Source organism: Solea solea, chromosome 15 (genome assembly GCF_958295425.1).
Source record: "Solea solea chromosome 15, fSolSol10.1, whole genome shotgun sequence".
In the NCBI taxonomy this organism is placed as follows: domain Eukaryota; kingdom Metazoa; phylum Chordata; class Actinopteri; order Pleuronectiformes; family Soleidae; genus Solea; species Solea solea.
In genome coordinates, this window is record NC_081148.1 from 17,912,342 (window position 1) to 17,928,675 (window position 16,334).

At 38.7% G+C, this 16,334-nt stretch overlaps 2 protein-coding genes across 5 annotated transcripts in view; both read right to left on the reverse strand.

The window, feature by feature from the left end:
- agpat5 (1-acylglycerol-3-phosphate O-acyltransferase 5 (lysophosphatidic acid acyltransferase, epsilon)) lies at positions 1-10,436 on the reverse strand. Its single transcript, XM_058651410.1, has 8 exons — positions 9,228-10,436; positions 8,075-8,144; positions 7,871-7,986; positions 7,669-7,758; positions 6,967-7,057; positions 5,262-5,423; positions 2,442-2,565; positions 1-1,861 (listed from the first exon to the last, which is right to left on the reverse strand). Exons 1-8 carry the CDS (start codon positions 9,444-9,446, stop codon positions 1,636-1,638), a joined length of 1,098 nt encoding a protein of 365 aa, XP_058507393.1. The 5' UTR covers positions 9,447-10,436; the 3' UTR covers positions 1-1,635.
- Positions 10,437-12,407: 1,971 nt separating this feature from the next.
- The window catches only part of mcph1 (microcephalin 1), a 28,564-nt gene continuing 24,637 nt past the window's right edge, over positions 12,408-16,334 (reverse strand). For all 4 annotated transcript variants that reach the window (XM_058651392.1, XM_058651389.1, XM_058651390.1 and 1 more), the window contains 2 exons: positions 13,051-13,288; positions 12,408-12,954 (listed from right to left, as the gene is read on the reverse strand). In XM_058651392.1, coding sequence (XP_058507375.1) covers positions 12,902-12,954; positions 13,051-13,288 — 291 coding nt within the window. In that variant the 3' untranslated portion in view covers positions 12,408-12,901. The remainder of the gene's footprint in view (positions 12,955-13,050; positions 13,289-16,334) is intronic.

Below are 16,334 nucleotides of genomic sequence, written 5' to 3' on the forward strand. Positions count from 1 at the left end.
CAAAAGAAACGATTTATTTTAACTCCAACCCACCCATTTCCAGAACTTGAACACATTAAAGGTTTCATCAATGCATATTTGTCCTCGAAAAGTGTAAATGCATTCTTAGAGCAAAATAAGCCACTATGAATTGTAGAAGATGTGACCACAAGCTGCAGAGAGCAGCAGCAGCAGCCCCAGCAGAGCAGAGAGCCTCCATGCTGGAGGAAGAGCCACTGTGGCCCTCTGTGTGTGAGGGCCGAAAAACCAGCTCCTCCAAAGAGAAGGCACACATTTCCAAAAAACTGTTGGCATTGAAATACTGTCTAGAGTTTCCTGATGACTTACAGTCAGATCTTGTCAGAATAAAAATAACTATAAAATGGCTGACAAGGGTCATTTAAGAAAAAGGAAGGATTATTCAAGTGAGGTATCGGAGCAATTCATGTGAGGAAAACGTATAGCGGACGTACTCTAGAGGACGATGAGAAAGCGAGTATGTAAAGTGACTTGTGGAAAATGCAATGGTTTCATTACAGTAAACAGCGACAATGGACACAGTGCATTTCACAATAACGTGATGATTATAATACAAATGGCTTTGAGTGCACAGAAACCTGTGATATAATGTTAACATGGCTTTTGTCAGCTTTTTGCTAGGTAGATAGTTTCAAGTGAGCTGTAACGCGGCATTTAAAAGTAACAAATGCATATAAAAGTTGATGGAACTGTGAACAAACAATAACTTAAAGTCAAATTATATAATTGTCATTAGTTAGGCAAAAAATACACCATGTTTTGGCAATGTTAAAGTGATTCTTTACAATGGTAGAACATTTTCGGCAGTGTTCCTCTATATGAGCTCACTGTGGCGTCAAAATTGATCAAACACAAAGAATGTAACGTGTTTTTCCAAGAAAATCAGTGGGTGGTGAACTTCACTTTTACAGCTACATTCGTTATTAATATAACTGAAACGACATTAGCGTGAACATATACATGGTAAACACTGCAGCTGGTGTCATGTGTGTGAGCCCCTATAGACGACTGCATGCTATTTATTCTGTTCTACTAATGTAAAAACACCACTTTCAAATGAGAAAAGTGCATAATCCACCCGACGTGGGACAAAAAAAAGAAGAAAAAAAAAGAAAGAGACATTGCAACCAATGTCAACGAGTCAGTGCACTTTATAATCAATGAGCCATCGTCAGTGGGCTGGTGTGCACCAAGTCAGCTACTCACAGCAGCGGACCGCCATCATTAAATGAGTTTTCAGCACTCTGTTGTCAAAAATAAATGGCATAATATAAGAGCTTTAGGGAGCATGCAAGAACACAAATTTGGCTAAATCTTATCTTTTTTTTTTTATGTCATAAAGGGGATTATATTTAGTCATACTTTTCAACAATGTTTAATTCTGCTGGGGAACAAGTAGCACAGAACGGGCTTTCATCTTTTCTCTATTTTTTTCTTCTGGTCAACATGAAGTCAAATGGGATCAATCTGTGAGCCCCTTATCAGATTCAGCTCTGCATCTGAACACACGTTGTGTTGCTGTGATACAGGAAAATGGCGGCGCCTGCCTCTCCACATCTTTTGTGCGTCTCATTATAACAGCCTCTGCCTCCACCCCCCCACCCCACACCTGTTTCGTTAAGGAGACACATTCACCCACAGCCAGCCAAGCAGTGTCCCGTACACCCAGGTTTTCACATACAGCTTCCTGCCGTTCTCCGTCAGCAGTAATGGCAGTGTCAGTCCGCCCAAGATCATCAGCGAGGGGACGGTTTTGCAGAGGCTCAGAGGAGATGGTTTGCCTTCCGTGGGGAACTTGTGGATTTTGTCTGCATCCTTTGACTCGTAGAAATCTGTGAGCAGCCTTTGGAAAGAGAAAAAAGAAAAAAAGATTTCAGTCGGTTATAGAAATACGTGCAGACAAACGTCAAAAAATCATTTTGACGTTTGGGAAACCCAGATCAGCATCAAACAATATAAATTAATCAAGAAAATAATCAACAGATTAATTGATGATGAAAATAATCATTTGTTGCAGCTCTACCACACACAAATCTATTTTCTGTGTGTTCCGTCTGTGACTTCCTAAGTTGTTCTTTATTTATTTAAGTAACTTATTCAGAAATGTGTGGGTTAACCTTGCGACCTTGTATTGAAACTATTTGAATTTAATTTAAATAACGCCAGGAGCAAAGTCAACTTTCTCATTTGTGAATCCAAAGTGACTTTTTCTGTCTAAAAGTGATAAAATGAACCAGATAGGACTTCCTCTTTAGATTCTAAAGAGAGCTGCACATAATCAGACCTTCAGAACAATCAAGAAGACTTTGTTACCTTCAGTTTCTTTAAGAGTCTGTAATAAAACTGTATTAAAAAGTAGAATATGTGTTGACCGGACAACGTGCAAAAAACATGACTAATCCCTTCCACCCACGCATACTTACCGGTCCTTGATTTCAAACCGCTCATGCAGCCACCTGCGGAAAAACAGTGGCTCTGCAGGAATTTCCTTTATGTCCACACGGTCGAAGTGTATGTGGACTCGGGGACATTCTTTGCACAGGAATTCTGTCAAACACAGAAAATAAAGAGACTAAACAAAAACAGGAAGAGCCTTTCAGCAACACGGCACGTAGAGTAAGCACTTGAACTCAACATGAGGTGATACTGAGAGTAGAGCTACTACGACGCTCTGATGTCAAGTTGGTATAAGAACGTTAAAAACCACCGAGGTGCAGAAGCTCGTTTTTGTTACAATGGTTACATAACGAATAATGAAATAATAATAATAATAATAATAATAATAATCATAATCATAATCATCATCATCATAAGAGCAAATACAGAACTGTGACTAAGATCTGGGTCAAGGTTAAAGGTTATCTTTAATCATCATTTGTGTGACGATACAAAAACACTTTTCTCCAAACATTTCAGTCTCAAGTCTGAATCCATATCAAACTGTCAGGGCAGTGAAAAAAAAGGAAAACCAGAGTGCCTGAGAAGGTCAGACATTAAAAAAAATGTAACCAAGTGTGAACACTCAAGGCAACACATGTTTCCCAAAGGACCTTCAGGTTCCTGTTTCCACAACATGCAATATTATCAGGAAACTTGGCACTGTGGCCAAAAGAGGAAACCTAATCGAAGTCAGCAGCGAAAGACTGCTTTGTTGGTAGAGCGGGCGACTCCATCAGCTGCTGCACACATTATCACTGACCTCCTGACATCATATTTGCCAGTTTAACAAACACTGGCAACTCAGTGAACCCCCCCCCTCGAAAATAAAGCCAAGCTTCCACTGCAGGTCATGAGTGTTTCAGCAGGATAACGTTCCAAACACTGGGGGGAAAAAAAGATGGAATAGATGGAAGAAAAACAACTCTCAAATGATAAACAGTTCCTTCTGAAATTAAGAAACAAACTTGAATAGAAGAGAAAAATAAATCTGAGAGAATGGATTTATCTGGAAACAACTGCATACTGAAGAAAGCGGGGAGCTCCATCAGTGAAATGTGAGTTTTTGTGGTGTCATTTGACAATTTATATATTTGATTATCCCCAATGAAGAGATTCTTGCAAGTCTGTAATTTAATTTCTCAAATTAACTCTAGGCATATTTACTTTGCACCAAAATTAGGATCAAGAACTCAAACTGATCAAGAATAAAGCAATAACGTCTTTCACCATGACTAGCTGAGAGAAGTGAGCTGGTAAGAGTCAAGGTTTCTATGGTTGTTCAACTGAAACATATCATAAACCAAATCCTTGTTAATTAAATACAAGCTAAAAAAACAGCCATTCATCAGGCCATTTGGACAGCCCAGGTTGTTCAGCTTTGAAAGAAAGTAAGAGAGGCAAGGTTGAGATGGTTTGGTCACGTGCAGAAGAGGAACAGTGATTATATTGGACAAAGGATGAAGATGGAGCTGCAGGGCAGGAGGAAAAGAGGAAGACCACAGAGAAGGTGCATTGATGTTTGTTAAAGAGGATACGAGGGCAGTTGGTGTAACAGAAGAGGACAAGATGGAGGCAGATAATTTGCTGTGGCGACCCATAAAGGAAACTATTTTTTTTAAGATCAGTATCAAGTCTTTTATGTCAGAAACTGTTATTTTACTAATAAAAGTGACCAATGTCACAACAACATGAAGTTATTCAAACTGTCGACGCTGACGAGAAATGGAAAGAATCTCAGTAATCTGCAGTGAGCTGGTCTCTCACAGCTACAGTTTAATCCTCATGAAATTACTAAAGTCTTCATCACCACATGACGCAAGGAAGTGTGTGATGAGAAGAAAGCCGTTCTACTGTGTTTTGTTGCCACCAAACAACATTGATGTTTATTCCTGACTGAAGCGGAAGTATTTTCAAACGGAGTTCGTCAAACAACCGGGGAACGCGGAATAATCACGACTCCAAAACACGGAGTCATGCTGTTTACAGGAAGACACTGCTGTTTAATAGGTGATGTTTGGTATGTGATTAATGACTGAGGGAGTGTATACAGTGTTGCAGGATTAAAAATACAGCACTGGTGAGATGACAGCCTGTGGCTTTGTTTGCAACTGGTGTTAAAATACTATTTCTATTTCTGATAGACATAATGTATGATCACATTCAGATAATGAGTTTTGTGCATGTTCACCAAGTAGAACAGTTCACTTACAATTGGTAGGTTACACAATTAATTGTGTTTTAATTGTCAAAAGTTGCAGGGAGTAACAAATAAACAGATCCACACCAGCCTATTTTTTTGTATCCTTCTCTTGTGGTACATAGCACGGTGGTCTGACACCTAAAGGGTGGAGCTAAACACTGCAGTCAACTGATTGCTCGACACTCCCTGGTGGTGCCATTTTTAAATATACCATGGTTGTCTTCGTCTTGTTATCAACAGCCACATTGCATGAACAAATGCAATGTGTCTTTTGCAGAAGCTGGCTCTGCAAAAGACTGATGTTTAAATGTTGTCTTTAACACATGACTGTCTGTACCTGATGCTGAGCAGTAAAAACCAGTTCAGGGTCAACTGGTGCTTCTATTCTCCAAGCTGGGAACCATCTTGATTGCATTTCATATAAGGAAATGGTCTGACGTTTACAATTATATTCTTTATGCATGGGGTTTCCACAGGGATATCCTTTTTTTTTTAAACCATGAGAAAAGAAAATCCAGATCAAACTCTTCTACATGGTTTACTCTACTGTGTACATGTGGCCTAAAAGCTGAATGTCTGTGGACAACATTGGATGTCGGCTTACCCGGCATCGATGGTGCAGGTCTTCTCTGACCAGAGGAGTCCAGTGTTCCCTCGTAGGCGACTGTGACGTCATACACAGCGTCCAGGTGGCCCTTCATTGTCTCGATGGCTATATGAGATGCCTTCATCCTGGGAGTAAGGGTGTGTTTCAGTACAGCCAGTCCTATTGAAGACGTGAAAATAATGAAAAAAAATAATAATAATTGAATACAGTGTATCTGCATGTTTAAGCAATTCAAACTTGTGACCTTAAGAGCCTTTATCAAGGCAAATTTGACTACAACAGACAAAACAGAAAAATTATCACATTGCAAATAGTTTGTTACAGATAAAAGCTTTTTTTTTTTTTTTTTTTTTTTAAAGGAGACATTGTATAAACTGTCCTTAAACTCAAATAATCCTCTCAAGGTCAATATTTCTCTTTGGATTTGTTGGTGAAATATATTTTGTGGTTTACAGAATTAAGTAAAAATGTTTGTTTGGTTGAAACAAGAACCTATAAATAGCCAAACTAGAGAAAATTATCAACTTTGCAGTAGTATCTCATTTTCTTTCCCTGAGTACGTATGAAGAGTAATTCAATGTGAATGACTATTAGGGTCAGTTTATGGCTCTTGTTCTTGATGTGGCACCATCAGTAATACCTCACAAATAGCAGATAATGTGCACATGTCAGCTCTCACACAGTGATTTATTTGGATTAATGGAGTAAGGTGATATTCAGATCTGTGGTGCACAGACGGGCTTAATCTCTGCAGAATGGATACACTGTGTGAGCAGATTTGGCTACCACACTGTGCACAACTGCATCAAAAAAAAATCCTTATATTAAACTGTAATATTGTAATAAAGCAATGATGAAATGTACTTTACACTCAAATACAAGCTCTGTGTAAATCAATTATTTTCACTTCCTGACGAGGTTACAGAAGGATAACCCAAGCAATGGCTCAGAACCACTTTGAGGATTTACTCACACAGATGCCAGTGTGATAGTCATTTTTAAACACGTTTTAACTACTAAGCAATCAACAAAAAAATTGTGCTGATGCATTTACCACCCAGCCATTACAAAAACACAATGGTCTAACTGAATAACAAATATTCTACTCCCATAAAGAAGAAATTAACAACACATATTTTTACAGAGGTTTTCATGTGATATTTGGGGGGTTTGGTTAATATCAGATTTTTCTTTTCTGATGTCTGATCCAGTGATTTTAACCACTACTGAACCAATATGGGTATCGTATGTACTCACCACTATATAATACCACTTCACACTAAAGCTGTGACGGACACAACCTTTTCAACAAGAACAGACACAGCATTAATTTGCAGGGCCCTACTGGACTTGTTTTCCATGTTACCACACCATGCATTTTGCCCCCCTTTTGGATCTGCACTAATCTGACACAGAGCCGCTCTGAAATCCAAGTGACAGGAAGCTGTTGTAGCGACAGACAAAACTAATCCCCTTGACAGTTCTTAACTTTTAATGGCATACAATTTCAGCGGATACTTTTGGAATAAATATCTTTCAGAATCAGTATGAAGACAAGGCCTCATGGGTCACACAACAACAGTATGCAACCATGATTACAGGTCCCACAACAAGTACTCAGTCAGCTGTTTCAGAGAGTGAGTGGGTGGTGCTGAATTAGTATGCAGGAGTAAAGCAAGAAACGGCTGACATCATGCATTACCTTCTTTCGTAGCAAAAGCCTGACTGTCAGCGATAATGTTCTTCAGCTCTGGATTATAGCGAGTTCCCTCTGGAAAAATGACGAGGTACATCTGTGGGGAGAAACAAGTGATAAATAAAATGTATGTCACTTTTGATTCTTTGTGCACAACCCAAAGAGGAACCTTAATCAGATACGGAATATGCTGAAAGAGAGCGATAGATATCAGCACATTGTGATGCATTTCCCAGTTATGTGGGACCTGACGCTACTGCACTGTTCCCTGTAAATTCAACAATTACTAGGATGTTACTATATCACAGGGCTAATTAGTACAAGTCATATGATTATGAAGTTGAATCATTATTTAAAGCTTTTTCCAACAATAAGACCATATCCAAATTTGCAAATAATGCAATGTATACACTAATCTCCAACAGTTGCATTTTTTTTAAAAGTGATTAAAAACAAGTGTCATTGAACACAATAATACTCTACACAGGACCCTTCATGACTGTTTGAACATGAACAAAGGACTAATAATCAGTCAGTTCACATGTCAAAATTTCAAACACCGCAGTAAAAAGATAATCTAAATTTGAGTGAAAGAAAGCTCAACTAAAACATGCCAAATAAGTTTGAAGATCCACTCTTACATCAATACTAAATATTGAAGTACTCTGGGTTAATTTACAAAATATTTCTCCAATCAGATCAACTTACTTGCGCTCCAGACTGAGTCTGAGAGAGGAGTTTCTTCTGCATTGTCTTCTCATTGAACTTTGCACTTCGTTTCACGTAGATTCCTCCGTGCTGAAAGACAGAGATAATTTGATCAGTACTGCAGTGAGGAAATGTCATTCATGTTTCATTTACATGTTTTACATGTAACATTTACAAACAATCACACCATTTCAGTAATTACCTGAGAGAAATACCATCCATACAGTGGGAGCCACTTCAGTCCATCTTTCAAAACATATCTTACATGACCAATAGCACTCTGCCTGATGGCGAGCATGTCAGCAATGATCCAGTCGACTAAAACGAAGGGCATTAGAAGATAACAGATATTTAAACTGGTCATTAAAACCTCTTTTTTTGGATACTGTATGTTAAAATACATTACCTGTGCATTGATGATTAGACAGGTAGATCACATTCTCTTTGTTCTTTGGTATATCTCCATATATAACAATCTACGGAGAAAGGACAAAAAAAAAGCAATGTGATTTTCCTACAGATGTCCTGATGGGTCATCATTCTGCCAATGTGCTGTTTTTGTTGTTTAAATATAATAAAATGTATCAGGGATTAAATTCCAGTTCAGACTAGTAGCAATTTCCTTTGGAGCTTTACAATGAACTCGCAGGGATTTATTACAGAGAACAGTCCCTGCTAATCTTACCATGTGGCTTCCAGTTGGAAGGACAGCCTCATATCAGAGATTGCAGTTACAATGGCTCCAACACTATCACTACTAAGTGTACAAGGAGTGTCAAGAACAGGGTAAAAGAATGCAGACTTTCTCGTCATACATCAGGTTTATCAGAATTTGGGTCTGGCTCGAATATGTATTTACTCATTGTCTTTAAACAAATACATAAATCTGCAAAAATAAACTGCACATTTACTATTAAATGCAAGTGCAAAGCCTACAGATGTATGGATTAAGAGTCATGAAGGACTAATTAATAAAAGTGTTACCAACACAAAGCATTTAATGCTTCCTGCATCTTAAAATGTGTTAGATATCTATTATTTGGGCGATGGTGGATCAGTGGTGGAGCAAGTCGTCTTTCAACTGGCACATTGTGAGACTACATGTTGATGTGTTCTTGGGGCAAGACACAACCCCATGATGCTCCATGTGCAGACAGCACGTAATGAATGATGTGCGATTGAAAATGCACTGCACATACATTTGCTGTATGGATGTGTGAGTGAATGGATGAAACCCAACTATAGTGTAAAGCAGCTTTGAGTGGAGATCATGAATAGAAAGGTGCTATAAAAATGAAGACCATTTGTTTAAAAAGATATCGGTTGGATGCTAGTCAAAATCACTGGATCTTTGAAATTATTTGAAATGGCACAATTTTGTCTAAAATTAATGTATCCGACTGACATCTGTATTGGTATATGCTTGAGTTTGTGATACCGGTATAGGGCACGAAAAAGTGGTGTCCGTGCCATCCAATTAATCAGTAATAGATTAATCAGAAAGTACATAAAACGTCGTATGATCATGATCAAAGTTCACATGTAGTCGGATGACTCACCTCAACTCCTGTGTAGTTTTCAAAGAAGAACAGGACCATGCTCTGGTAGATGCAGTACAGTCGGTCGTCCAGCCCGTGATACAGTCTCGCCGGTAAAACAGTTGAAAGTAGACGCCAAACCCCCCATGACAGCAAATAAGCCGGGGCAGTTCCCAGCATGACGGTGGCTGGGAACCAGTACCGCAGCGAGTATGTGTGCACAACCAAGGAGAGCAGCATGGTCACAGCTTCGGCTCTACCGGAGTCACAACAGCTCCTGAAGTACACACTCTTGCGAGCACCGCGGCTAATCTACACTCTGTCCCGCGCCACACCTGGCCTACTTTCAGCACACCTGTCCTGACAAGTTAGCATAAGAAAGTGACTGAGGAGCTAGCTGGCTAAAGCTATTTTAACCTTGTGTGCAAAACGCATTTAGCCGAGTCGGCTAAAGCGCTCACGCCCCGCCATAATGCGATGCAACAAACCAAGACTGAACCGCCGTTATCCGATTAGTATTGTCATCTCAGAGCGGCGAACCGAAAAACGACCTCAACCCGAACTCCGGACATTTACCCAAGTTAACGGACAACGTTAACACACTATTATTTAACGTGCTCGTGCAGAGGAAGTTTTAATTAACGCTACACGTGACATAAAATGCCTCTTCTGACGTGGATACGAGCGCAAAAAAACTCGAAAACCTGACGTCTGTTCTGTTGCTGGAAGACGATATATTATAAAAATAGCAACGCTTAGTTTTCCTTTTTTTCCAGTTAGCCGTTCGAAAACTAGCTTCTTGCAGCAAATGTCACACACGCCTTCTAACGTCAAAACGCCCTGTAACAACGACAACACTGATTGGCTGAATTACGTAGAGAGCCCGACCAATGGGCGTTCTCGTTTTAAAGAGACAGTACACAAGCGTTTCCAACAGATATACTTCACAAAATCTATACTTTACAGGAACTGGATATAGGAATATAAATGTCTTTTGTCGTAAATAGAAGTCTGAGTGCGACCTCAAATAATTTCAATCTCTAACTGGTGCTATACCAAACACATTCCTTTCATCTTTGTACTCTTCTACCCACACTTTCTATAAATGGAATTCATTTTAATTGATCAAAGAAATTCACAAGATCCACTCTAACAAATTATTTGGTCTTATAGGAATAGCATTATGAACTTACTTGACCCACAAAAAATATCCAAACCAAGAACCAGTTCCATAAATACCCATTTCCACCCAAAACAAAAGAAATCCACTTCAAAATAAATGATATATATCCTTCCAGCATAATTAATAAGGTTAGATTTGGCTTTGAAGTAAATTCAAGTATTTTTTCTAAAGGCAATACTGAAACCGTTTGTTTCATGCTCTCATACTCAATTATGGAATGGTTAAATAGAAAATACAAGGTTGTTACTACTATAAATGACAGACAGACGACTTTATTAATCCCTTTGGGAGGTTCCCTTGGGGAAATGAAAAGCTCCAACATCCACACACAGCACTGTTAAAAATAGAGTCACACTTTACAGGAGACCAGAAATAGAAACACCCCAGGTACCAAACACCATAAAATATAGAATAAAAAAGTAAAATAAAATATAAAATAAAATATAAGATAAAAATGAACTATGCTATATGTACATATATATATATTTATATATACATATATACTGTATATACACATACATACATACACACATATACATGTATACATACACACCTAGTTACCCCATACTGCCCAAGGTTTTATTGCACATGTTTTTATGAGTTTTTGTTGTGGTTATTGCACATTTCTGTGAGTTGTGATTATGGACACATAATTATGAACCCCCCCCAGTGAGGAGTTGTACAGTTTGATGGCCCGGAGAACAAACGAGTCCCCCAGCCTGTTGGTCATGTACTTTGGAAGGAGCAACCTGTTGCTGAGGCTTCTGTGGCTCCTTTGGCTGCTGATGACAGTGTGCAGAGGGTGGCTGGCATTGTCCAGGATGCTCAGCAGTTTGTCAAGTGTTTTTCTCTCTGCCACTGTCACCAGAGGGTCCAGCCTCATTCCGACCACCGAGCCGGCCCGTCTGATGAGTTTTTCCAGTCTGTGGAAGTCTGCCTTAGTTGTGCTCCCGCCCCAGCACACCACAGCGTAGGAAAGAACACTGCCGACCAGACTGGTAGAAAATCCACAGGAGCTTCTTGCAGATGTTGAGCGATCGTAGCCTCTAATAAATCTAATTAGTACAACCGGCTCTTAGCCTTTTTGTACAGTGAAAAATTATATTATTATTATTTTTGGTGTAATAATATTGGACACGAAATTGGACCAAAGGATGAATGATTTGCTTATTTTAGCAGAATATTTCATCCACAAAGGAACATTTATAAACACTCACATTTTAAATGTGACATTAATGGAGTGATGCTATTATAATGAGATCCAACTCTATATAAAGTCCCTAAAATTAATGCAATCAAAATGTGTCTAAGACCTTTAAGAATGACCTCTTAAACAGAGTACAGACCTCCTTTCCCTTTTTATACAAGTTTATTTTTTGGTTGTGTTCAAATGCCTTACAAAGTTGTAAATGAGAAGTTTAAAAAAGAAAAGAAAAATAATCTATAATACCCATGGATGTATAAATCTATTATTCTTATTATAAAGTATAGCATATATGTATATAAATGAAAAAACTGAAGTATTATGCATACATTGTATAAGGTTATTCATCTCAAAGAAGTGAAAAGGACCACAAAATGGTCCTCTACTCTTTTATTTATTTTAAAATATTTTATTTATTTTTTCAGTTTCACTTGTTTAGCTCAAAATCCAACATCAAAGGTTGCCTCAGTGGGCTTTGAAGTCTGTATGTGAAGCAAGAGCAACTCAACACAAAAGGCACATTGTACACATTTTATGACATACTGATGGTCTTTGATCTATCACATTGCACGTACAGTAATAGCATTATTATGGTTAGACACATACAATACTAATAGTGGTATGAAGTACCTGTGTTGTCATAAAAATGTTCCAATAAGGTCTGAACACATTGGAGAAAGAAAAATGACAAGATCCGACTGACGGTCACACGAAGAGAAAAAAGTATTTTAGAGTCTTTCATTATTAAAGTAATTTAACAGATACAATAGGTGATTTTAGATGACTGGCTTGAAATATGTATCTACAACACAAATTTAGTTTTACAACATTTTGTTTAATGGATTTAGAACTTTTATTAATATCTGCACAGAAGGCAGGGAGGTAACAAAGGGAAAATCTGAGTTGCAAAGACAAAATGGGAAGTAATAACATCTTCCATTTTTTACACTTTTCTATTTCTACACTGCATATTCAACTCAGAAAATAAGAAAACCAACATCAACAGTTAGAAAAAACAAACAAATACATTACAAATACCTAAAAGATGGAGTAACCTTCGTCTCTGTTAAGGCTATTAAACTGGCTCAAGGCAGTTGCGAAGGACACTCAAGGTTAAGGCAGGTTCACAGTAATTTGTGGAGCAACTGATATTCTTATGAATTAACAGGTCAAAAACACAGCATTTGAGGAGAATTTCTGGTAGGAATTTCAGGTAGAAAGTGAGGGTGTGTGTATTATGAAATGGCACATTCCAGCATAAAATTAATAAAACTTAAATTCACCTCCAATAAAAATATTCAACATCTTTCACTTGAAATCATAGCTGTCATATGGCAGCAGCTTGAGGTGTGTGATGCAATCTGAAATAAAGCCACAGAAAATGAGAACAACAGTTAATAGTGACAAAATTAAGGCAAAGTAAACTGAAACAGACATAATAGCAGAAAAGCTCTTACCCAGCACCCACTGCTCAGACAAGATCCTGCTTCCCTCTGGTCTCCTACCACCGTATTTCCCGATACAGATACCTGCCTGACGCACAGTTTTGCAGACTGTTCCTCCACAGAGCTCAATCAGCTCCACCAGACTCTGCATGGGCGGCTGGGATTGGTGGGACACAAACATGGCTGGTTGGCTTTGGAAGAGGTCCTGCTGATGCTCGCCAGCAGACAGATGCCTCTGAAGACGACAAATCTGAGAAGTGAAAGTAAAAGTTATATACTGGACAGATCTTGCAAGCACCTGGCTGGCTAAAATATGTTTCAAGCATATTAAACTGGGAGCACATTGCACTGGACATGTGATGCTGAAAGAAATCTGTCCACCATGTTGCAGAGAGCAAGGGGTCAGAAAGGAAAGAGAGAAAAAAAAGACTTCTCCACCACTCATTGCCTCCACTTTCGCTTCCTCACACTGCACCAAAGTGCTTGGATCTCAGTCATCTGGACACCAACAAGTACAGGACCCTACAGAGAGGACACTCATACTCGTCTCCAGTGACTGCAGATGACAACAGAGATTTTCTCGGTCTCATTCACCCCAAAGCCGCAGGATTGGAATAATCTATCTATAAATGCCAGTCTGTCTGATTGTTAATCGCACAACTGTCCAGGCTTCAAATTGCAGAGGTGAGTTAAAGAGCACCAGTGTGTGCATTGTCAACATTTGTTGTTAACTGATGTCTACGATGTTACTGCAGTTGTACACATCTACACCTAACTATAAGTATCATTATAATCACAGATGTAACAACCAATCAGATGGTGCTTTAATATGAAAAGCTGTTTCAAGTTCCTCCCTCGCTCCCCTCTCATCTTAGCCAGATTGAGCCTCTTTGCTGCTGCCACTTGCTTAATCACTGTGGGAAACTGGTGGGGCTCTTTCTATAATAATGCACATTGTTATTTTGGAGCCAGATTAATATAGAAAACAGAAAAGGACAATCATGATGCAGAAGATGATAATATTCAACAATTCCATGACTATCGATTAACATTTAAAGGAATGCTTTGATATTTTGTGTGATATCTTTTTGAATCTGTAGCACAAAGAGCAACAAAGGCTGTGTCAAGATATAACAAAATCTTTAATGTAAGATGATATAATCTATCCATCCATCCATCCTGGGTCTTCCCCAGGGGGACGTGCCAGAAACACCACACCAGGAAGACGTCCAGGAGGCATCCTAACCAGATGCCCAAGCCACCTCATCTGGCTCATCTCGACACGGCGCCAAGCCTCTCAGGTGACCGAGCTCCTCACCCTATCTCTAAGAAAGAGCCCAGACACCCTGAGGAGGAAACCCATTACAGCCACTTGTATCCGCGATCTCCTTCTTTCGGTCACTACCCACAGCATGTGACCATAGGTGAGGGTAGGAACATAGATCGACCGGTAAATCCATCACACGAAAGTGGTATTATTCTTTAGTATCTCTCAGCAATAAAATACTCTTTTATTATTATTATTATATATTATAATTCTATGTTATTGTAAATCTTAACTTGAACTAACAGCAGCAAACATGCTGCTTCACATCCACACAGATGTTTTTAATTACACCAGTTAATTACCAAACCAACCAAATAAACGTCGGTTTTTTTTAGCCAATATTCACAATCTGTACAATGTACAACACCCTCTGTCCTTCTGACCCTCAACAAGGGTGAGGAAAATATATTAAATTAAAACAATTTTTTTAAAAGGGAAACAACCCAAACCTCAAGGAGAGTCAGTGAGATTGAGACCTCATTCATTTTATCACGTACCTGTGCTTTACCGAGTGTGACATGTCAACCTGCCATGTGTGATAAGGCAGGCTCGTGATAACAGTGTGAACAGTGCCACCCAGCAGTGCAGCAGTGCAGCAAACAGGAGAGGGAGGGAGCTGCCAATCACACAAACTTCAGAAATGTCAAACTGAAGTAGGATAAGGATACATTTGTAAGGATGTGAGCCATGAACCATGATGAAAATTGATATAATCAACCTGCATTAACCCTCGGGTGTCAGTTTAATTTACTACCCTCTTAATTGTCCACTACTGTTATAAAAACATTACGGAGAAATATCTTTTTCTGTATAAACCTCTTAAACCAGCCCTGCGCAAAACTTGAGGGTTTTAACCTTTTAAATGCCAGTTTGATTACTTGTACACTGTTGTTTTTGAAGAAGTATTTTTTTTGTCCACAATTAACATAGATTTGTGCAGGGATTTAAATCACATACATTATTTTCCAATTTTGGAGACTTGAAGATGACTGCTATATATATATATACAGCCATTGTTTAACATGTATTGTCAGCTCTGAGCATCTGTTTCTCTGTGGGTATAGTTGTGGGACACTCACTACAGGTTTGCTCTGTAACCTGCAGGGGTCAGTAGCTAAAGTGAAGGGGACCAATGTGAATGCCAGGAAATGAGCCTGAAGGCCTGCAGCCTTAGCCTTTTGTTAATGTTCACACAAGTTTTTGCTTTTTGTCAATAACCAGAGATTGTTCAGAGGGTTCAGAGACGGGGTCAGGTTAAAGTTAACCCACATGTTACACTTCACAGGGAATCAGTGAAGACTATGTGTAATGTTTGCTTTACATATGTTAATCCCATTTTATTTCTATGGTAATCACTAAGTAATCTCTTGGTAATAACAGTGGAAAGATGTGTGTGGAATATAAGTGAGGATGAATTGCTAATTCATAATTATGGTAATTGTCTATTTTGATTCACAAACATTTTGATGTGAAGGTATTACACCAATGGTAGCCTACAGTAATTCAAATAACCAAGCTATTACCTGGATATTACTTTGGAAATATCATTTTACTATAATGTTGTCTTTATTACCGAGATGGAAATTGGATGAGAAATAAGACGGTATTACCATTACCTCTCAATCACATAATTAATAAGGGTGGGTAAAAATAGTCCTCATAATAATCGATACAATACAGAAAATAGTGATATTTTAATCAAATTAAAGGTGCTCTAAAGTAAACAGTCCCTGCAGGTTTCACTCACGGGACATCACTATTTCATGTCTCCTCATGGTGGCGCTGCTCAAATGAATGAGGTAAACTTGGGTGGAAGTTACCTGGCCGAAGAAGAGTGAGTTTACACAAGGATGATGGCGCAGAAACTACGTTAAGAGATGCCCCATCCACGTTCAATACATAGACTTTATGCACTTTGTTCTTTATGTTGTGAATAAATAAATAAATCATTTTTGTTTTCTTGCAATAT

What these genes read in the sequence shown, in the direction of transcription:
- agpat5 (XM_058651410.1), bottom strand. Translation starts at nt 9,446, where the DNA reads ATGCTGCTCTCCTTGGTTGTGCACACATACTCGCTGCGGTACTGGTTC. An exon ending in GTCTAATCATCAATGCACAG is followed by an intron (nt 7,987 to 8,074) that starts GTAATGTATTTT and finishes CCTTCGTTTTAG; the next exon opens with TCGACTGGATCATTGCTGAC. An exon ending in GGCTTTTGCTACGAAAGAAG is followed by an intron (nt 5,424 to 6,966) that starts GTAATGCATGAT and finishes CGTCTTCAATAG; the next exon opens with GACTGGCTGTACTGAAACAC.